This window comes from Lactuca serriola, chromosome 5 (assembly GCF_051521515.1).
Source record: "Lactuca serriola cultivar US96UC23 chromosome 5, Lser_US96UC23_V15, whole genome shotgun sequence".
Lineage (NCBI taxonomy): Eukaryota > Viridiplantae > Streptophyta > Magnoliopsida > Asterales > Asteraceae > Lactuca > Lactuca serriola.
The window spans coordinates 23460625-23483209 of NC_136412.1; the positions used below are offsets into that span (position 1 = coordinate 23460625).

The window sequence follows — 22585 nt, forward strand, 5'->3', positions numbered from 1 at the left end:
TAAGGACGTTTATTTTTAAACATTTACATCATCATATTGTAATATTCTTTTGGAAATATGTATAATGCAACAATATACGTTTTTATTATATATATGATGGTTGTGTTACTTTCTTTACAATACTCAATTGTTATGGTACTATGTGAAGTCGTCCTCCCCCGAATGTTTCCGCTATTCTGGTTTGGGGGTGTGACAATAATTTGGATCAAAATAAATATATGTCATCAAACCACAAGGGTGAAATGTGACTTACCCTAAACTATGAGTGATAGAGTAACAAGACATGTAGACTATTGTATGCAAACAAACCTCTTCCATTGTTTCACCACCGTTCTCCTCCCTCATCTCCAAGCCCTAAACCTTTTGCAATCTCCAATTCATCAACTCCAAATCCAATTTCTATTGCTTAGGGTTTTTGTGTCATCCGAGAGTTTCAAGTATCTGGGAAATGGCAAGTTCGATGACTACCACCGTCTATATTCAAGTCAGGATGTCATCAACAAAGTCTGAGAAGAATTCGTCTTGGCAAAGGAATTCCTTGGCCTCAATGCCGTCGCTACTTCTTACTTGCGGTGAAAGCACAAAAACGACAACATGCTTGTGGTAACTCTCTCTCCCTCTCTCTCTCTCTCTCTCTCTCGCGTGCAATTTCATCGACTGGATTAGATTTCGAAAGAAGGTTAGATGGGCAATTGAATCTATGTTGTTATGAGCAGTATCAATTGACCTAATTTTATTTATTTTGTTCTTGTTATTTTCACAATTTTGATAATTGAATCCATGTTCTTATGACCAACAAGCTTAACGTTCATAGGGAACAGTGGCTTTCTCTAGGTGTTTTATTCTTGCTTTGATTATTTAGATTGTTGATCTTTTTTTACAGTAAATTAGTAACTACCTTTTGTTTTAGAGTTCCAAATCCATTTAAAGTTGATAATTTAACTATTTAGTTGATATCAATATATATACCTTAGCAATGTATGGAAGAATTTAATTATGTTGTTATGCATAGAAAGGTACATAGCCTAAAACGATATTAAGTGTAAATAATGGTAAAAACAAGCTTATTAACTATGATTTTTATTTGTTATGGTGTTCATTTTGTTCTAATGAAGGTGAAAGTGTCCTCTATCTTCTCACCTCGATTCATAGGTAATCAAAATGAAGGTGAAAGTGTCATTTATCTTCTCATCATGATTCACAAGTAATTGGAATGAAGATGTAAAAAGCTTTGATCAGTGTTTACCCTTGATTTATTCCCTGGTTGTACTGTTAGTTATTTAAGTAACAGGAGACTAAAAGATATAAAAGAAGTGGTGGAGCCTAAGGTTGATCCACGAAGGGTACCAAACGACTGTCTTTTACTTACCATGTGCATATTTTGGATGAATATTATCATTTTGACTTTGCTTGACTATTGTGTTCCATAAAAATTCCTTTTGTTATCAATCTGTTGTTTGCAGATAAAGGCAATGGAATATAATTTTCATGAGTCCTCAAAAGCAAGAAAGGTAATAGGTAATTCTTACTCTTTATCATTGGCAACCAATTGTTTTTAATTAAAAGCTCTATTCTTCCTAAGTGCTCTTATATTTTCTATCTTTCTAAAAATCTAACCTTTTTTGGTTATTGGATTCTTCATGTTGAAAGGAAGTGATAACAACTTGCAGTTCTACCAAGAACCTACTATATCAGGTCTCAGATTTTTCATTTGGGTTGGATTCAACATGAATATAGGCACAAGTCATACATATATAACATTGCTTCTAAAGTATTCAAGATTAGTCAAAATAATAATGCGATTAAGGCTGAGTTCTTATTCTTTTTATTTAACATACATATTATAATTGTTATTAATTAGGCTTCTTGTCTTAGTGAAAAGTAACTCCAACCTGAAATAACCTTTCAACAGGACCCAAACCTCATAATCTCTAATACAAATGACCGAGTTACCCTCTTTGGCATATTAACATAAGATGCCATCAATATGATGATGTTGATCGTTTCTTGTAATATAAATAGGGGCACACCTGGAGCTGGAGCTTTTATAATGATGTGTATTATGGACATTATATCTTCTGGTAAGTTTTATTGTGGAACAAATATGGGGTCTTTTCCTCTATTGTATTCTAATCGGATCGGATAACAATTTGGGGAAAAAGGAAAATCTCCAACTTTTGATGAAATAAGGATTTGAATAACCACTTCATATATGTCTCAGTTTATTTTATGTACGTTCTATATGTTTTAAACATAAATTCCTTTGTTTGCTAATATATTTAGCTATGAACACAAATCATTTTGGGGTTTAGGGTTCTTATGTGAAGTGTGAGCTTTAACCATTCATTCTACATAATAGATGTTTGGGTGTTATAGTTCCTTTAAAAGGGAGTGAATCTATTTAGTGAACTCATAGTCCATTAGGCTACTAGTTATGTGGTACTAAAAAATAATTATATAAATAGTTAATATAAATTGTTAATGAGGTTAGGTGAGTGTAGGCGTGTAGCTTTCATGATTTATGACTCACAAATGCTAAAACAGGTAATGATTATGAATACGAGTATAGAAAAAAATCATTACCTTAAACTGTAATATTGATAATAATTTGCAAATTTATTAATTTGGTATTTTATTTCTGATAATAATAAAGTTCTTACTTGGTCTTTCCCTTTTGTAGTAAATTTGAAATTACCAGGAAACTTCTAGGGTTAAAATTGGATGGGGTGCGGGTGATTTGTGCTTCCAAGAACTCTGAATAGAGTAAGCCTTGACTTCCTTTATTCATATGAATTTTTATGGATTATTATATATGCCCGATAATGGTAAGAAAAAGCAATGTACTTCCCTCTTTTTACCAACATAGTAATGTACTTTATTCTGTAAACCATAATAGTAATGTACATGCTTCTTTTACAACATTATGTACTTATGTTTTTGTACAAATAACATCAATTAATGTGCATTTCTGTAGCCATATTCTTAAAGAAATGTAAGTACATTGTTAGTACATTTCTATTAACGGTAAATAACTGTAAGTACATTACTATTTCTTTTCTACTTAATGAGTTATGCACTTATTCTGGACGAAAATACATGGTTTGGTTGTTTCTTTTTTACTTGATCTCGACATAATGGCTTAATCATTTAAGTAAAAAAAACTTAGTTAAAGTTGATGATGAATACTATGAGATTTGTTGTTTTGAATATAAGGGTAAAATTGTCGTTTGGTCTCATTTAGACATTTTATTTTGCCCAGAAAAGAAACACTATATATGTATACAATGTTTCTTATCCAGACAGACATCGTTAAATTGTTGTATTTGAGTCGGCAAATTTCTCTCTTTTCCAGGATTTTTAACTAACAAGAATGTTTTTCATCAAATTATTTTTGTATATTTTTTATTGTGATACAAGAGCCTCTTCTATTGTTTTTCTCAATGCTACTATGCATTATTCTAATGAGAAATTCTTTTGTAGGCTGGGACATGTCAAGAGAAGAACTTAAATAAATAGGAAACTGAAAGAATCAAGGTTTGTTATTGAATATATATATATATATATATATATATATATATATATATATATATATATATATATATATATATATATATAAACATGGTTTAATGAGGACAACAAATCCTTGTTTATGTTTTTTCCTCTCCATTAAGTTTTGTCAGTAGAAATGATGTGTGGAAAATATTTGAGCAAACAAAAAGAAAATATAAATTAATGTTGAGAGCTTTGTTCCCACTTTCTCAATTAAGTTGTTCTTTCTGTGTAAAAAAAGAACATGTACACCAATGGATAAGGTGTATATATGAGTAGTTCTTTTTGACTTAATATAGAAATAACAACTTTATAAAGAGATTTAGGGAATTGAGTCTTTCCCATTAAGACCTAAATTTTTACAATTTTTGCGGCATTAATAGTCGATGCAGAAGCAACTATTTCACTTATCTTTAACTTGTTTTCGGATAAAAAAAAGGGTCCATCTGTTTATTAGAAATTGGGGTATAGTAAGGCTTGGAATTCTGAGAATTGTGTAAAACACTTTCATATTAAAGCATTTGGGTGGTACTCCCAATATTTTTTAATCGGATAAGACTCAAAAAGACAAGAATTTAGAATGTTTGATGATAGTTTCGTATGTACCAGAAATGAGACCAAAACCGACTTTATGATCTTTGTCTGAAAACTATCATATGATAGTTTCAAACTGTTATAAAACTATAAAAACTGACATAAAAACAGAAGTTTGGATAAGGGTCAAACAATGGTCAATTCTCTAAAAATCCAATTTTCTGATACAGTTTTAATATAGCAACATACCTTATATAAAAAAATTTCGCGTTGACCTGGCAGCTCGACCCCAGCCAAGGGCTGTCGCCCCTTGGACCCCGCTCCTAGGGGCGCTGCCCCCGGACCCCTGTTCGTTTAGGGGCTTCGCCCCTAAATAACAGTGTACTTTGAAAACTTGATCAAACTTAAACAAGTGTGTACTCCACACCTTCCTTACTTTTTTAATATTTATCAAGATCACTTTTGGTCAACAAAGTAATCTCATTACACTTAAATAATATTGATGATAACAAATCATCAACAACGTTCATGAAGATTCTCAAAGCACCATAATTTGATGGCCATGAAGACACTTGAAAATGTTTATTTTTATTTTGATGTCTTTTAATTTTAAAATATTTGTTTTGTAAAAATTTGATATCTATATGTAAGAAATAGTGATATACTTTAGATGGTATGTTATTTATAACATTCTACTTCTATCGTTAGCTATGAAAATTCTATCCAATTATATCTATGAAAAATGTATAGCAACTCAATTATAGCATATTGTCTTTTCTCATAGTTTCTTAAACACTGACCACTTTTTTTTGGGTCTCTTAACAATATTTATTTAGTGACCACTTTTTTTGGTCACTAATTATATAAATTAGTGACAACTTTCAATGATTAGTGACAAGATTTAGTGACGAAACAGGTTGTCACAGATTTAGTGACCATTATATTTTAGTCACTATTTAGTGGCCACTTATATATATGGTGACTAAATCACTTTGTGATGGACCTATAGTGACGAAAAGTGACGACTAGATATTTGGTCACTAAATCACTTAATGACGACTCTTTCTATTGTTAGTGACCATTCGGCTGTCGTCACTAATTGGCATTTTTTTTTGTAGTGCAGAATCTTTGATTCTATGCAAATATCTTGACTGATTAGAAAGCAGTCATGAAAAAGTATTACCATTAAGATAACCATTTTTCATCATTTGTTATGTAAGATTAATCAAAATCACTTGAAGCAACTTAGAGTGGTAAAAGCTTAGTCAATAAACTTTTTGCCACTTTACAGAATGCAAAAGTTTGTATAGAAAAAGCTACAGCAGGAAATAGCAACATAGACTGACATCAGAATATTAGCTGGTCAACCAAAGAAAATCAGTTGCTATAAAGCGAGAATTATCTAAAATACAATGCTTAAAAAGAAAATAAACATAGAGTAAAATATTTAGGATACAGGAACTGTGTGATGTCAAGAGTCGAGACTATCTAACAACTATTCATACATGATACCAAACTGAATTATAACAAATGTTTTATATGAACATAATGTCGAAAACATCAGTATGAAGAAGGTTTGAATATCAATCATGATAAAACATAGCGCTTATAAATATCATCTACAATATGATAATTGAAAATATCTGAACGAGAATTTAAGCATTAAGAAAATCATTCAAGGAGTGATACAAGTCATACAAAAAGTTAACCGAACAAGGAATATGCACAAAAACAATATGTGTGTATATAATAAAACTTTTATATCAAATTAGATTAGGCAAAAATCTAAAATCAGAGGAATGTAAATATCATTACTGGCTAAGCGTTCCTATATGAAGCCTCAAATCTAAAACCAGATAAATCAAACACTTGCAAAACCAATAACCAAATGAAGGAATAAAGTAAAAATATATGAAGCATCAAATATGACACATACCTCATAATTAAGAGAAGGTAGAAGAAAGGAAGTCTTGATCCTCCAGAAAGATCTGCAGATTCTTGATCTTCATGAGGAACTCCACTGCTTCCTCATCAAACTCCAACAAAAACCCCAGCCTTATGAGCTCACACAGATCTGGAACAAGCTCTTCATTATCCCACAGAACTCCCTCTGCTATTTCTTCAGCAAAATGAGAAGCGTATTCAATAACATTCTTATGACCAGAAGATCTCTCCATCTTCTGCATATATAATTTAGACAGCTGTTTGTCCCAACGGATCATTCTCCTGGGCTCCACATCCACAACTTCTCCACATGAAAAAGTCAAGCTGTATCTGACTGACATTTTTTCCGGTGTCTCAAAAGCTTCGATCGCAAGCACACGGCTAACAGCTTCATGTCTCTTATCTGGCTCGATTTTCAGATTAGGATCAGCCAGAAAGGCAAGAATGAGTTTGAACAAACCCTTTTTGTTGATCTTTTCTTTCAAATTGACCGGCTCGAATCCAGCATGATCAATATCAGATATGTTTTTTTGTGCAGATTCGGACAAGATCCGGACACCAAGTTTGGTGTAGATGTCGACAAGCTTGGCTCGGGTTAGGGTTTTCTGACTTGGCTGAGGAAACCATACGAATATGGGACGAGAGAAGGTTTTTGTAAAGAGATCTGTCAAGAAAAGATCATCGCCTATGAAGACATCACGCTTGTCATACAGAAAAATTCTTCCATTTGAATTAGGATCTAAAACAGGGAGTTTGGATAAGTTGTTCTTGAAAGTATCTTCTGTTCTTGGGTTCCAGTTTCGAACCACAAACTCCCAAAAGGCGCAGCATTCTTTGTGTGTTACAATTTGGCTTCCTGAACTTTCCCATGCCTTCCAAAGCTTGCAGTAGTCATCAATCGAGGGATGAACCTTCACATTCAAAGTATTTGCAAACAAGTCCAGAATTTTTCCATCATACTTGCAATTCTCCAAAACGTTCAACTGCTCGCCAAATAAATTGTTTTTGTCATGAAGCACACAATCTTGAGGCAGTACCCACTCACCATTGTCGGTTCCTCTTGGGATCCATATCCTTTTACTGTCTTCATCAACTGGCTCCCACTTAAATGTAGACAAGTAGTTGTAGATACGACCAATTGTTTCAAAGTTGGAGTGGCATTCAAGGTAACCAGCAAGCAACTGGCATTCCTTGTTGGAATCGGTGATAACTCCTAAAACATTAAGCTCCTTTCTGTAGGATCCAATGCAAGTTCCATAGAATCCTTCATCGATAAAAGGACCATCTTTGCATTTCAACAAGGAATCCCAGGAAGAATCGAAAAGCAAGCACTCATCAGGACGTTTGTAGCCAAAATAGGTTTTTAACCAATTCTTTTGAGAAACTTTCTCTAGGAATTCAGCAGGAAGATCTGTTCCACTCTCTTCTTTCAGTTTCTTGACAGAATCAAGAAGGGCGTAAACATTTGCAGGAGTAAGACTACTGCAATCTTGAGGTAAGAAAAGCCCATTAGCCACAAACTTGGCTCCATCTTTGAAATCTGTGATAACACCCAACCCCTTGAGATCGGTGTGATAGTTATGGATCTCATTGCCATAAAAGTTGTCATCAATGAAGGGAAGCAGGGAGATTGTAGAAATTGGTTCCCATTCAGCACCAAAAAGAATGCACTCTTTTGGTGGTCTGTAGCCACCAAGTCTTGTCCTTATCCATTTTTCTTCTCGTATGCACTTCTTGAAATCCGAAGAAAATTTGATTTCCAGTTTCATTAGCTTTCCATAACATTGCACAAACGAAAGGACATGTTCTTTTTTGATTGAAGATAGCGAAGCCTGTTTCTTGAAAGTTCGGGAGAATTCTTTGCTGGCATCCTCAAAATCCACCATCACACCTATTTTCTTTAATTCGTTCGACATAGAAAAGATAGACCTCCCGTAAAACTTTTCATCAAGAACCGGGAATGATCCAAAGACCTTAAGAAGGCAACCCCATTCAGATTCAGGGTTAGACAAGAAACATTCAGATGGGCATCTGTAACCCAAGTTTGTCTTCAAGCACTTATTGTTTTTAATTGCTTGCACAAGCTTATCCGATGATTGCAAATTCTGTATGCACCTTAGTATCAGTAACATGGCTTCAGGAGACAAACAAGTCAATGAAGATGAGGACTTGAGGTTGTCTAAAACAAGCTGATAACTATTATCAAAATTCACAACCACACCCAGCAGATTAAGTTCATTCTTGTAAGAAAGTATTTCTGTGTCGTAGTAATCTTGATCAAGGAATGGAATATCACTAATTTGTGAAGCATCATTCCAATCCTGACTGAACAAAACAGACTTGCTAGGAGTCTTATCGCCTCGAGTTGTCCTAAGCCACTCTTTTTCTCTGATAACTTTGATGAACTCTCCACAGGGGATAGAATGCTTTCCTAGATACTCAATAAACTTCAGTATCGAAAGGACATTGTCTTTGGTAAGCTGTGAAGAAGTTGCAAGATCCATGAGACGCTTACCAATAAATTTACAGGCGTCTGAATCCTGAAACCTAACACCAATTGTTTCTAACTCATCTTTGTAATTCTTCATTGTGACACCATAATATTTCTCATCCACCAATGGAATATCAACAAGCACAGAACCATTCTGTAGAAGACTTCCTTTTGTAGAGTCTAACATGAATGACTCTGAGGGCGGGCGATAGCCTAGAGTTCCATTCAAAGAAACCTTCAACCAGCTGCCATTTTTTATTGATGACAAAAACCTTTTTGGTAAACTAACCTCTGATAGCCTTAAATTACGTAGCCATTTTAGAAGCAAGAATGTGTTCTTTTTAGTGAGAGGAGAAGAGAGAGTAGGAATAGCAGCATTAGGGGGGGATAGATTAGGAACATCAGAAGCTTCAACATATTCTTGAAGAAACGAAACAAGCTCTTTCCCTGATGTGACATCACCAAAATAGGTCATACTATGGGTATAATCTTCACCCAGCTCAACATAATTATGCTGCCTCCAAGGATTTGAACCGATCAGCTCCACCCATTTGCTTCCATTAGCAGGCACAAGAACTTCTCTATGCTCTCTGGTTACTTGCCCATAGTTATCAACAATCGGCATATCACAACACAGATTCTGAACTTCATACATCCGCAAGTAATCCTTTTGTAAAGAGTTGTGTAGGAAATGGGCATAAATCACAGCCAGCTTGCTGTTACTTTTTAGTGAAGAACCAAGAAGCTCAGCGTATTCACAAACACTAACAAACTCAACCTTCACCTTCTCTTTAAGCCATTTCACTAGTGTTGTCTTCTTCGAACATGATTGCATCGCTTCTTGTGTGACTTTTGGCAGAAAAAATTTACCTAGTGAACATTGGAACTCGGTGTTCCAGTTTATCAACCATGAGAAATCATCAGAATCAGAATCAGCAGCCAGCAGCTTGTTTGTACCAGAGACTAGAGTAATTACATCAACCTTGCCATCTCGCCCAATATACTTTATCAGTGGTGTATTCTTCATGTTGGTCTTGTAAAAACAAGACCCCCAACTCCCGGCAATGAATAACAGAAGCTGTATATAAACATCCTCTGAGACACCCATTACAAGATTGGAGCTCCCAATGCATTTGGCATACCATTCATGGCTTACAGGTTTGATTTCCAAAAAATCCAGAATCACATTGTAATCACTTTTATCAAATGAAGAAGCCAGAAGATATGCTCCATGAGACGAAATATTGGAAAAACTAACACCTTGTCTCCTTGCCTTTTTGAGTATGCTCCAAAAAGCAGGCTTCAGCCTGCCAACTTCATTGGGTTTACAAAACAACTTCTGTTCAGTGTGTGACTCGCATGGGACAATAGCCTCATTCATCAGCTTAGCTTTGATGGCATCCCTGACATGGTTCAGTTTTGGATGGGATGACTCATAGACAGGTAAGAACCTAAACATGTTTGGGAGACTGGAAACAGGAGCATTTTCTGTTGATTTCACCAGTGAGGTAAATGCATTTAGAAACGCCAGAGGCACACAATCGAGTATTCCCTTGTTCCATTTGTTGTCCCAGAGGATATTTTCCCTTGATGAGGCCAACAGAAAATCTGCTTGGATTATGAATGGAAAATTTGTGATTGTTTCCGTTGGTAGAAAGGAATAGATGCCAGGCAAAGTTGAACCTCTACTGAGTCTTTCCCCATTTGGAAAAGCCAGGGTGATTGTCCACTCCTCTACCTCCATTCTAACATCAACTTTGTTTTCCTGCTTCACTGGAAACCTCTGTTTCCACATGTAGTACCCACATTCTGTTTCATCTTCATCATCGCTATCATCAGCATCAGCAGTAAGATGAACTGTATAAGAAACAGCATCCATGCTCTTTGATGTGAAAAAGTTTTTCTCACTGGAAATAGATATTGCGTTAACAGTGTCGAGCCTAGGATCCTCATTATCTTTCCTGACAGAAAGCCGCCTTATTTTTGAAAGAAACAAGAGAACTTCAGGATGGACACTGGAAAGCTGATCCTTGACTGGTTTGACTTTCTCTGGTTTTAGAGGCAATACCAGAGTTGTGGTTGGCAGGGAAGTAGCAGAACCATATACACTTTGAATGGCAGATAGTGTTGGATCCTCCTCCACCCATTCAGGAACAATATAACCAACATTACAATGCTCACAAGGTTTTTCGTTAAATCTTATCTGATAACCATTACTGAAAATATAAGGCTGAGCTGTTATCAGAAACACACTCTTGAATCCAATTCCTGCAATCACAAATTACACAATGTATCAGAACAAGTGAAAATAATAGATCAAACAAAAACAGAGATCCGATGTAAAAAAATCCATAAGCATGTGGAATGTACCTGTTAATTAAGAATCATCTAATGTTAATTTAATATAGAGGCTGCTGAATTGTGTCGTGGTATTAATATGAATCATTCTATGTGAATCACTCTCATCCATACCAATTTGATAAATAAAAATACTCCACCAGTCCCGTATGTAACAACATTGTCTTTGTTATGCATGCATGCTTAGAAGCTTCTTGTTGTCAATTCGGAACTGGGTTAAGATTAAATATCAAGCTTGATCACACATGCAAAAAAAAATTATTCAGTGAATGTAACATAAGCATCAATGTTTGAGGTGGAATTTTTTTTAAAATCCCTAGATACACCTAAAAATGAAACGCCAGAAGTTTTTGTTCAAATCATTCTAGGACCATCAACAAAAGGAAAAAAAAAAATCCTTTCATAACATGAAAATAACCTGAAGTTTAAAAGATGTTGATGTTTAGAACAAGGTGTGGTTAGAGAAATAGTCCAAACACACTATCGATGTTCAAGCTTGAATTTTGACCTCTCTATATCCAAGAAGACAATTTACTTTTCTCACATACCTAACAAACATAGTTACTTTATCCAAACATCTTTAAAAACGTTTTAATTACATAAACGCAATCATCATGTAACCATAGTCATTTTTAATAGATGATCCTATTAAGTATTAAGTTAGCAGCAAAAAAAAAAAAAAAAAAGATTACCGAATTATAATATATCATCAACGTAATGTGCACCATTGTCCATTATTTGCAAGAAATTCAATATGCAGAAGAAAAAATAATACGAGTACAAAAGTAAAATAAACATCAGAGGTTACCTTTTTCGCCAATATAACCACGCTTACGGAGATCTTTCTTAGTAGAACGTCCCACGCTACAAATCGACTCAATGTTCTTATCGGAAAACCCTTTCTCGTTGTTGAAAACTAACAATGTCGCCGGAGCTCCGGTGTTTGTTATGTCCTTGGACGTAATCACGAATTCCAAGGAAGGATCAACCCCTTCCGGATACTCGTTATCCTCCGCGTTCTGTGAAATAGCATTAAACCAAATAACAGCTTATAGTCACGAACAGAGCCATAACTTTTAGCAAGTTAACTCGGTTATTTAATTGATAAAAACTTAAAATCACTTTATAATTCTTAAAAAATATATATATTACAAAAGAATTCAGAGATTTTTGAAGTAATCAAGTTTAAATTTTAAGAAGCAGTGACCGATCAACCACCATAAACATTTATAGACAGAACAATCAGAATTCAGAGCGGAAACATAATATGTACAGCGAAAACACCATGTTTGAACAGTTATATATTCTACTTGAAATGATAACAGAGAAAATAAATTAAACAAGTACTACATGCAAGATCATATACCTGAATTAGTTCCATAAGAAAATGCACATCCTTGGCGTAAAGCTCCGCAGAGAGATTTTTAACCGCCTGATGAAGATCCTCCGTTAACGGATTCGGTTCTCCGCCGATGGAGAACTTCCTCCTCCGTATCTCATCAACATGTTCCCTCGCTGCCGCATTCGTCGACGCCATTGCAATTGTACAAACATACAATGCACGATTTGTCTCAAATCACAAACAACTAACACACAGACGTTAACTAACCTGATCGATCAATCAATCACATACTATGTAGATTGAAATGGAGAGAAGATTGATGAGGAAGGACGAGTAGATCATAGGAACAACGCAAAGGAGTGGAGAAGCGACTGTAAATGATTCGTCAATTCCGAGTCTTGAGAAAATGAGACTCTTTCCCTTTGCCGGCCAGCTTTTGGCAAGGTTCAGTTCTAACCCCTGCTAAATACGTTAACTACAAATTAACCTTTTAAACTTTAGAAAATCATACGAAAGTCATTATATTTTTCACATTTTACTCAAAACTGTAATTTTTTAAAAATATATATATTGACATTTCCAAAGTTCACCTCAGCCAAATTGAGAAAACTAGGGGTGAGCATTTGGACCGGTGGACCAGACCGGACCGGAACGTTTTTTTGGACCCCCAGGCCGGTTCTCGGTTCTAGGAATCCATCCTGGTCCGATTCGGTTTTTTTCCCGGTCCGGTCTGATTTTTACCGGGTTTAGAACCGGTTGGACCCGATTTAAAAAAAATTGTAATCTGTGAAAATTATTAAACAACCATAACTCATACGTTTTAAATCGAATTGACACGCGATTTTTTCCAACGTTTAACTTATAGTTTGTAGATTAATTTAAACTATAGTTTTGTTGATTTTGGTATAGTATTCAATGAGTTATAGACTTTCAAAGTTGAGCTATCAAAGCTGAAATTTTTCAGCTTTTCAGCAACATTTTTAAAAATTTGTAATCAGTGAAAATTTTTAAACAACCATAACTCATTCATTTTAAGTCGGATTGACACACGGTTTTTTCCAACGCTTAATTTACAGTTTGTAGATGAATTTAGACTATAATTTTGTTGATTTTGATATTATATTCAAAGAGTTACAGTCTTTCAAAGCTGAGCTATCAAAGCTGAAAAATTTTCAGCTTTTCAGCAAGTTTTTTAAAATTTTGTAATCTGTGAAATTTTTTAAACAACCATAACTCATTCGTTTGAAGTCGGATTGACCTAAGGTTTTTTCCAACACTTAGTTTACAGTTTGTAGATAAATTTAGACTATAATTTTGTTGATTTTGGTATTATATTCAATGAGTTACAATCCTTCAAAGTTGAGCTATCAAAGTTGAAATATTTCAACTTTTTAACTATCATTTTATACTATAATTCTGAATTTTATGTATCTTTGATAGATAAATCATATGAAAGAGATCTTGATGAACTTGATTTATATGTTAGTTGATTTTATTTGGAAAATTAATTTTGCAACTTATAATATTATAACATTAAGGTAGATTAGTTATGCATGAAACGGAAACATAATCATTTTTACAAGTTGTATTGTATCAAACCTAAAAACTTATTTTAACGACTTGTACCCTATACAGTTAAAGTTGTACCGTTCCAAACGGGTCCAAGAACCAGAAACCTCGGACCTGGACCCGGACACGGACACAGACACGACTTATCCGGTCCGGTCCATGGTCCAAAATATTCTTCATAACCGGTCCGGTCCAAGCGCCGGTCCAATCCGGTCCAGTTCGGTCCAAATGTTCACCCCTAGAGAAAACTACGACCCTTGGATCATTTTAGTTTTGACATCCAACAGCAACAAGAAGGGATTGCTAGTGTTGATTATTTTAAAATTTATACCAAAAATCAGGTTTTTCTATTTGTATTAGTTTATAATGAAACTAAGTGTAAAACTTGTGTATTATACATATTAATTAAAAAAATAAAATATTAAAATATAAATAATAAGTATTTTATTAAAATAAAATTTTGAAATAAGAAATGAAATTTTGAAATAAGAAACATATTAATTGCAATTTAGTATAATATTTATTACATTTGATAGTGTACATATATAAGTATAAGTATTATGTAGTTTTTTAATTTTAAAAATTAAAAAAAAAAACCATAAATTGACGTGTGGATATTATTTATTTAAAAAAATATCATAAAATGACAAATGTAAAAACTTATTAGAGTTTGACATGTGGCAAAATTATCTTCAATTATTATAATAGATTTTAGTTTCATCAAACAAGTTGTTTTGGCTTTGAATTACTTCAATTTGTAGCGGCTTAGCCTCATGTATGGTTCCCAATCGATTGTTTTATGTGATGTTTGCATGTTTTGGCTGTGTTTGGCGCGCTCCAAGCTAGCTGAAAAGCTAACTTATTTTTCGAGCTTTTTTAAGTTGTCATGTTTGGCAAATTAAAAAGTAACTTATAAGCTAGCTTTTTAAAAAGCTACTTAGACTAGCTTTTTAGAAGCTTTTTAAAAAAAAATTCAAATATACCTCTTAATTAATTATAAAAACACATTCTTTTAAATGTCTTTTTATGTCATTTCATATTTTTCAGCTAGCTTTTTAGTTAATTTTACCAAACATCATTTTTTATTAGCTAGTTTTTCAACTATTAGCTATCTTTTTATTTAACAGCTAGCTTTTCAGCTAGTACGCCAAACATATCATTTTTTACGGTGAAGGAGAACATCTATCAATTAGTCGACAACTCCATGATTCAGTAGAATAAACTTAGACGAATCCAAATCTATGTCTAATAATGTCTAAAGTAAAATAATAGACATAACTCTAATCCATCAAGACTTGCAAGCACTACAATGCTAGTCCAAACTAAAGAAAAATCACAATAATATCAAGAGAAATCAAATATCCTTCATTTATTCTCTACTATCATCTTCCTATCCACTTAAAAAAATTATGACTCATATTTAATATTATTATTTTAAATATTCAGATCATCTTTCTATCTATTTCCCTTTTGCAAGTCATGAAATCGGCTACTTTTAGTTTAGGCGATAATTATCAGTAAAGCTAGAGTTAGGATTAGCAATTATCGATACAACCCACAACACGTCACGAAATAAACGGGTTTAGATTGAGTTTTTCAACCTGTTAACCCGCTAACCTGTCAAACTGTTTATTAAACAGGTCATATATGAGTTTCTTAAAAATATACGGATTGACCCACCAACCCGTTTAGAATTTTAATAAAAAAATTATATTTTTTTAATGTATTAAATATTATACATTATACAGGTTAATAGGATAGGATGTCCGATACCATTGATCATTTGGCATTTGGTGTTTGTCCTAAATAATTTCAATATCTCACAAACAAAATCGAAGAAACCCTCTTTCACTCCCCCCTATGTGACGAACGACAGAACAAACTCACAAAGAACGGCGGCATGAATGATTGAATCATTATCTAACGACGTCAATGCTTGAACGTGAACTATGGAGGCACAACATAGTAGACAATTCATTTGTTGCGATCCAACCCAAGAACACACGAACTCAAATCTGATCCACGAACCTCCAACCTGTGAACCCGTATAAATAAATAATAGATTGAAAAGCCATATATTGGTTTATGTTCCAAACCCGTTAACCCGTGACGTGTATAGTTAAATAAGTCGGGTTTTGATTAATATATTTTGACCCGCCAACCCGAACAAGACACGATTGTCAGGTCTAGCTAGAGTTGAGTTTGACTTCGGAAGTATATATATATATATATATATATATATATATATATATATATATATATATATATATATATATATATATATATATACACATACTACCTCCGTCCTATATTTATTGTCAACTTTTGAAGTCATTATTCTTCAACTTTGATCTAAAATATTTCTATTTTTGATACATAATATTTGATGCAAAATATATGAATGAATTGTATTTTATATGTATTTTCATTATTATAAGTTGCATAAAGTAATATATAACACAAATAAAAATATTTAAGGTCAAAGTTGACGAATAAAGACTTCAAAAATCAAAAGTAGACAATAATTATGGGACGGAGTATATATATATATATATATATATATATATATATATATATATATATATATATATATATATATATATTCTCAAATCATGCATAAACATTGTGTTTGTTTTCATGAACTAATAAAACTTTAAGGCTATAAGAAATGACCAAACCATCCATAGCGACATAAACATTAGTTAATATTAATGAGACTGAAGAGAGCATATTAAACTGCGTTTATCATGAATTGAATTAGAAAAGGTTATACGGCATTTAGATGGGAGTAGGTACAAAAAAGACATGAAAGATGAGTAATCATATCCATGAAAAATCGAGTTAAACCATAACAAGACTAATGATACAATACAAGAGGAGCAATTATGAGACCAAGAATCTATTATAAAGAAAAAACAAGAACAAATCATACAAATATTTACTGGTATCCCATTCATTCTCCAACGAAACAAACCCATGCCCGAGCATGGGATTGGAGTGAAGAACGTTTCAAGGACTCGAGAAGATAAGAGGTACAAGAATTAAAACGCACACTCACAGAGAGGGACATAGCATAGCTGTAGCTGCATCTGTAGAATATGGTGAGTTAAAATACAGTTACACTTTTGGAAGAGCAATTGCAATTCCATTCACGGCTTTAACAGATTGAAAACCAACATTTTACTCCACTTTCGTTCTGCCTTGTTCAAGTTGCGCCTTCTTGGGTTCCGCTGGAAAATATTTTATGCCCACCATGTCACCCACTCTACTTATAACCTGACAGATTCACCTCACTATGTTATACTCAAAACACATGCTACTACATTGTATTGTAGTAAACAAACCTACTCATTCAGCACCTAGCTAAAGGTCTCATATTATATTTGTCAATTTTGGGTTGTTGATACATACTCAAATGTATGATACCAAAGAAAAAAACTAACTCAGTTGCTTTCTTCGGATTATTACTTTTGTACTGGTATTTTGAGAGCATATTTAGTATATAAATATTTATGAAATTCTAAGATGTTTGACAAAAAAGTGTAGGCGTTTCAAGTGTCAACTCTCAACTCGTTTTGACCAGCCTTAAACTTCACCGTATGTATAAATTATAAAAGCATCCAAAGTATGGTTTTTACTTTTTTAAGATTAGCTTTTTTAATGCTTGAAAAAGCTTATGACCATTGGGTGGGGGTCATTTTCCTTTTAAAGCCCCACTCATGTGTAACTTGTACAAGCAACTTATTCACATTCGTTTTATTTTTTATTTTACATCATTTTCAACTTTTATTATATGTTTTTTTTTCATAAAGTGTAAGAAATTTTATAGCAATTAAACTTTATTTTATTTTAATTACATGAAGGCATAAATTTTTTTTTTTTAAAGTTGGAAATTCCGTAACGCTCAAAATATCAAATATCAAATATATTTTTTTAGTTATGTAAAAATATAAATATAAAAAAAGTTAGAAATTTGATAATGTTTAGAAATGCATAAATAGTATAAAATCAGAAATTTCATAATATTTAAAAATATATGAGCACTTATTATTATTTTAATATTTTATATTTTTAATACTTATTGTAATTGTAATATTACTGATATATATAAATTAAAATTGGTGGGGCCCATGAATAAGCTGATGAAAGATTTTTGTTATGGTGGAGAGCACAAAAAGCTGTAACAAATAAAAAATCACCGGAGTGGATGCTCTAACAACCATACGAGGCAAGCCCAATAATAAATGTAAAACAACCAAAAGGTAAGAAATTATAAAAAAAGAAAACCTAAAGAAATAAATTACGTAAAGGTAAAGGTAAAGTTTTTACCTCTAAGGCTTTGATCATGTCTTCCCGTGTATGAGCAGCAGAAATGCATATACGTGCCCTAGCTAACAGTAGAGGAGTCGCTGGAAATGCAACAGTAACAACCGCCACCTGTCACCATACAAGTACAACTCAATCACAAAGACACAAACCATAGTCTCCTTAAGAAAACATAATTTGTAATAAGATAAAAAAAAAAATAGAAATAGAAGAAACATACATTCCGTTTAAGACACTCCCTTGAAAAGGCAGGGATTTTTGCAGGATTATAGAGCATTATAGGCATTACAGGCGAATCGTTATCCCCTAAAACCTCAAACCCCATTTTCTGCAATTCTGATCTAAAATAGTTGCTGTTCTCACGAATTTGAGCAAGCTTCTGAGCACCTATTTTGGACGAATAAAAAGTAAAAAAGTCAGCTAATTATTGTGCGAATGATTAAATTAGTGCTGAGAATTATAATTATAATTATTTGGACCTCGACTAGAGCCATCCTTTCCAAGAATAACCTTAATGGAAGATATAATTTGTTGAGCAGCAGGAGGTGATATGGATGTCGCATATAAATGAGCAGGACAGGTATATTTTAAATATTGAATGAGTTCCTGGAATCCAAATAGATATGTCAACAGCGCATATTTCATTTTATCGCATGGGACAAGAATCATTTTATTAGGGAACAACTACAAAAAATATATATATTATATTATATCATGGGAAGTTTTGTGGTTTAACCACTATTCCACTAATACTTAATTTTTTACAGAGTAAGTTACATTTTTCATCCCTGAGTATAGCTGTTTTTTTCAATTTTGGTCCTAAATAGTTCTCTTGCAGCCTTGGTCTTTATTCGAGATTTTTGTAACGTTTTTGGACACTGCTCCAACTAAAACGACTATATTTTAGGACCAAAATCGCAAATTTCAGCTATATTCAAGGACCAAAAATAGTCATTTTACTTGGAACAGGGACCAAAAACTAGCTATACTCATTACTCAGGGACCAAAAATGTAACTTACTCCTTTTTCGAATCAAACCACGGAAGTTTCAGATATTTTTTCAAATTAACCTTTTTCACATGTTATATAAGGTTGTGGTGACACTCATTACTCAGCTTTCAAAGGTAATTTTCCAAATTAACCATTTTGACCAGTTATATATCATGTCAAAAGGATTAATTTGGAGAAAAAAATAAAGTATTAAGTGGTTGAAACGCAAAAATTGCCCAAAATATTATGATTTTTCTGTAATTTTCCACTTTAACCCCCAGTAAATCATGTGTGAAACAAAACAGACCTTTGATCCTGCTATATAACCACCACATGATCCGAACGATTTTGTAAAAGTTCCCATCATAACATCCACGTCAGCAGTATCCACACCTAAAAGCTCACACACCCCTCTTCCTGTTTTCCCAACTGCTCCAATACTGTGAGCCTCATCCAAATACACGTACGCCTGTTACATATATATATATACGCAGCATATAAATAAGAACAGTGTCCAGTTTTTTAGTAATAACGTGTTCTGGAATTTTATTTTTATAGATTTTAAAAGTTAAAACAAATGCATCACCTTGTATTTTTTGCAAATGGAAACAATTTCCGGAAGCTTGCAAATTTCGCCTTCCATGCTGTATATTCCCTCAACCACAACAATGATTTTCTTCCAAGGTCTATGTGTTCTTGGTTGTCCATCAGCAATGTGTTCTCTCAAGACTTTCTCCAAATGAGAAGGTGCTTTATATTTAAAAAAAAAAAAAAGTAGTCAATATAATACAATTAATAAAAATAAAAACGTGGGTATTTTAGATAGAACTTTAACCGTGTGGATAGACTTACTGTTATGCTGAAATACCCTAATTGTAGCACCTGAACCTCGAGCACCATTTACAATAGAGTTATGGTTTAAAGAATCACTAATTATTAACCCTCCCTGTGAAAATCCACATAAAAAATGAAAAACAATATAAAAAATGTTATACAGATTGATTAGTTATGATATATCAGGACTTACTTTTCCAATCAAGACAGGAAGGATAGCAGAGTTAGTGACATAACCCATGCCAGTAACTAAAGAAGCTGGTTTTCCAACAAAATCAGCCACCACCTCCTCCAATTCAGCATGCAGTGCTGTTGTGCCTAAATAAATTTATACAAAAAAAAAAAAAGAAATTCAAATTTTATTCACAATAAAACTACTACAAATAGTCAAATAGAATTATACCTCCATCAACACGACTACTGCATGTGCTTGCAAAGTATTTCTTCAAAGACTCGATTACACGAGGGGTGCAATATTCATCTGCAGCAGCAAATCCAAGGTAGTTGTATGATCCCAAATTAAGACACCTGCTAACTTTTTTAGTTCGCCTGCAAAAATATATAAATTTGGTAATTTTAGGATAAGTAGTGGGGACAGCTTTTTTAAAGATTCATTATATACAAGGAGATGTGATGAGGACATAAATCATAACATGTCATAATAATGTTGCAAACATATAATGTGTGTTTAAAGTTTAAACACTCACTTGAGTGTCTTGTTATTATCATTGGAAACACGCTCCACCACATCAAACCAAGCATCAGGGGGGCTTGATATAGGTCGTCCAAAACAATCCTACATATTAAGAAGCAAACTTAATTTTTCAGGCAAGAAAATTAAACCAGATATCAACATGAAAAGCAGGCAGACAGATAATTTTACTAGAGCTTTACTTAAAAGGGTGATAATGAGACTAACAATTGCATCCCCATTGGATCTTTTAGAGATTCAGTATCAAGAAAAACTTGATTTTTGCCAAAAAAAATATATATATAGTCCACATTGTCCAAAAAAATAGTCTTGACTCCTTTTAGGAATAACCAACATGTCCAAACTTACAGCTCCCAGTGTGTTTAGATGTGGATTTACAGTAGGTATTGCAACTTAAAGGATAAAAATCAATATCCCTTATAATCCATTTGATTAAAGTAAGGATTGTTAGGTAGCTTACAGTTATCTCAATAATCAGCTTACGGAAATTCCTTACCTACTTGTCCAAATCTAACTATTTTGACCCTAAATAATCAGAAAATCATAATCAATTAATCATAATCTCTTTTTGCCAAACACTCAATTGCTTATTGCAAACAATCACTTTAAACACACATCCAAACAACCCCCACCCCTGATTAAATGAATCCTTTCGATACTAAATTTGGTAATTAGATCCCCTCTCCGAGCAATCAACAATTACTTGTAAATTGGTTGAGGAGTTGCAGGCAAATTCAAGTACGCACTAGATCCCCTATCTGAGCTTCCATTTTATGATTTCCAACTCGTGAGTTAGATCCCAATCCAACTCAAATCGCATCTTTACAGGGATCTGCCTCGGTACGTGCCCAGATACATTCAATAACGTGCATATTCTTTCTGGTTGATCAAACTAGCCTTTTAGCATGTCCCTTACTAATTAAACAATCCCAATCATGCTTTATGAATTACAAAAAACAAATCAACTAACTGAAAACGTTTCCAACTGCATCATTTCTATCAACAAGCATAACAAACCGAGCAACAAAAGCGCAAATTACGTTTACCTGAATACGAAGATAGAGGCGGCGAATATAGAAATCTTCTAGCCCTAAGCAGATCGGTGCATATCCCTGATAATACATAACAGAGTGATCCTTTTAAGCATACTAACAACACTTTTCAATGGGAGAAACGCCTAAGCGAAAGCAAAAGTAAGATATGATGCACCTGAAGATTGCTAGCTTTCCACCAGTCAACGATATTACGGAAGAAATCGCGCAATTGACCAAAAGCGAAGAGCAATCCGTAGCTGAAGTAGGTTGTCAAGGCAGTTATATACGGAATCGTAATCATCTTGACGAGTAAATGACGTTCCCTTCAGTAACGAAGTTGTTATGAGATCGAAGATCGGCAAGGAAACACAACGCCGGCTACTTCAGAGAGAAGGAGAGATTGAGTGATTGGATATGAGGAAGTGGAACTTTCTGCTTCCGGTGGCTTTCGATTGATTTAAGTTATATAATTTCTCCCTACACTTATACTTCATTGTAGTTTCAGCCCCTCTACTTTTAATTATTCTTTTTTCACCAATTGGGCTCTAATGGGCTCTAGTTAGAACCAGCAAAAATCCGTCAACTCAACTTGAGCTTGATTAACCCATTAAACTAAATGACTTATTATCCGACTAAATAAAATAAATTTAAATTTAAATATTCTTCGATATTCTTTTTCTGTTCATTTTTCGTTAAAATATTATTAATTTTATTAAATATGATACATATTAATATTTAATATGGATAGGAAGATGAATAAAAGAAAATATAGACCGATATTTAACTTCAAAGAAATGTTATGTTTTTTTTTATTATTTTAATCTTTGTTTAGAGATTCATTGTTATTAGTTTTTTATGTTGAAGATTTCAAGATTAAATAGATATTGTTTCAATCATAATTG

At 33.3% G+C, this 22585-nt stretch overlaps 2 protein-coding genes and 1 long non-coding RNA gene across 3 annotated transcripts; 1 reads left to right on the forward strand and 2 right to left on the reverse strand.

Annotated features, from left to right (window-relative positions):
• The first annotated feature begins 673 nt into the window (after positions 1-673).
• LOC145049340 (uncharacterized) lies at positions 674-3593 on the forward strand. Its single transcript, XR_013683267.1, has 4 exons — positions 674-1695; positions 2023-2081; positions 2681-2763; positions 3481-3593. It is a non-coding gene; the product is annotated as an uncharacterized LOC145049340 (long non-coding RNA).
• Positions 3594-5809: 2216 nt separating this feature from the next.
• LOC145052218 (uncharacterized) lies at positions 5810-12578 on the reverse strand. Its single transcript, XM_079000012.1, has 3 exons — positions 12243-12578; positions 11685-11895; positions 5810-10786 (listed from the first exon to the last, which is right to left on the reverse strand). The coding sequence occupies exons 1-3, from the start codon at positions 12411-12413 to the stop codon at positions 6027-6029; spliced, it is 5142 nt and encodes a 1713-aa protein (XP_078856138.1). The 5' UTR covers positions 12414-12578; the 3' UTR covers positions 5810-6026.
• Positions 12579-16589: 4011 nt separating this feature from the next.
• Positions 16590-22122, reverse strand: LOC145052219 (long chain base biosynthesis protein 2a). The gene is made up of 12 exons (XM_079000014.1): positions 21859-22122; positions 21696-21761; positions 20645-20733; positions 20341-20486; positions 20131-20255; positions 19956-20049; positions 19690-19853; positions 19411-19572; positions 18593-18719; positions 18334-18500; positions 18117-18224; positions 16590-17063 (listed from the first exon to the last, which is right to left on the reverse strand). The coding sequence occupies exons 1-12, from the start codon at positions 21982-21984 to the stop codon at positions 16968-16970; spliced, it is 1470 nt and encodes a 489-aa protein (XP_078856140.1). The 5' UTR covers positions 21985-22122; the 3' UTR covers positions 16590-16967.
• Between the last annotated feature and the right edge of the window lie 463 nt (positions 22123-22585).

Excerpts from the sequence above, each read along its gene's own strand:
- LOC145052218 (XM_079000012.1), bottom strand. The coding sequence starts at position 12,413 with ATGGCGTCGACGAATGCGGCAGCGAGGGAACATGTTGATGAGATACGG. Across the intron at positions 11,896-12,242 it reads TTCTTATGGAACTAATTCAG|AACGCGGAGGATAACGAGTA; the intron begins GTATATGATCTT and ends GCTATTTCACAG. Across the intron at positions 10,787-11,684 it reads TGGTTATATTGGCGAAAAAG|GAATTGGATTCAAGAGTGTG; the intron begins GTAACCTCTGAT and ends TTGTGATTGCAG.
- LOC145052219 (XM_079000014.1), bottom strand. The coding sequence starts at position 21,984 with ATGATTACGATTCCGTATATAACTGCCTTGACAACCTACTTCAGCTAC. Across the intron at positions 20,050-20,130 it reads TTCCTGTCTTGATTGGAAAA|GGAGGGTTAATAATTAGTGA; the intron begins GTAAGTCCTGAT and ends GGATTTTCACAG. Across the intron at positions 17,064-18,116 it reads ACATGATCAAAGCCTTAGAG|GTTATAAGTAGAGTGGGTGA; the intron begins GTAAAAACTTTA and ends TGAATCTGTCAG.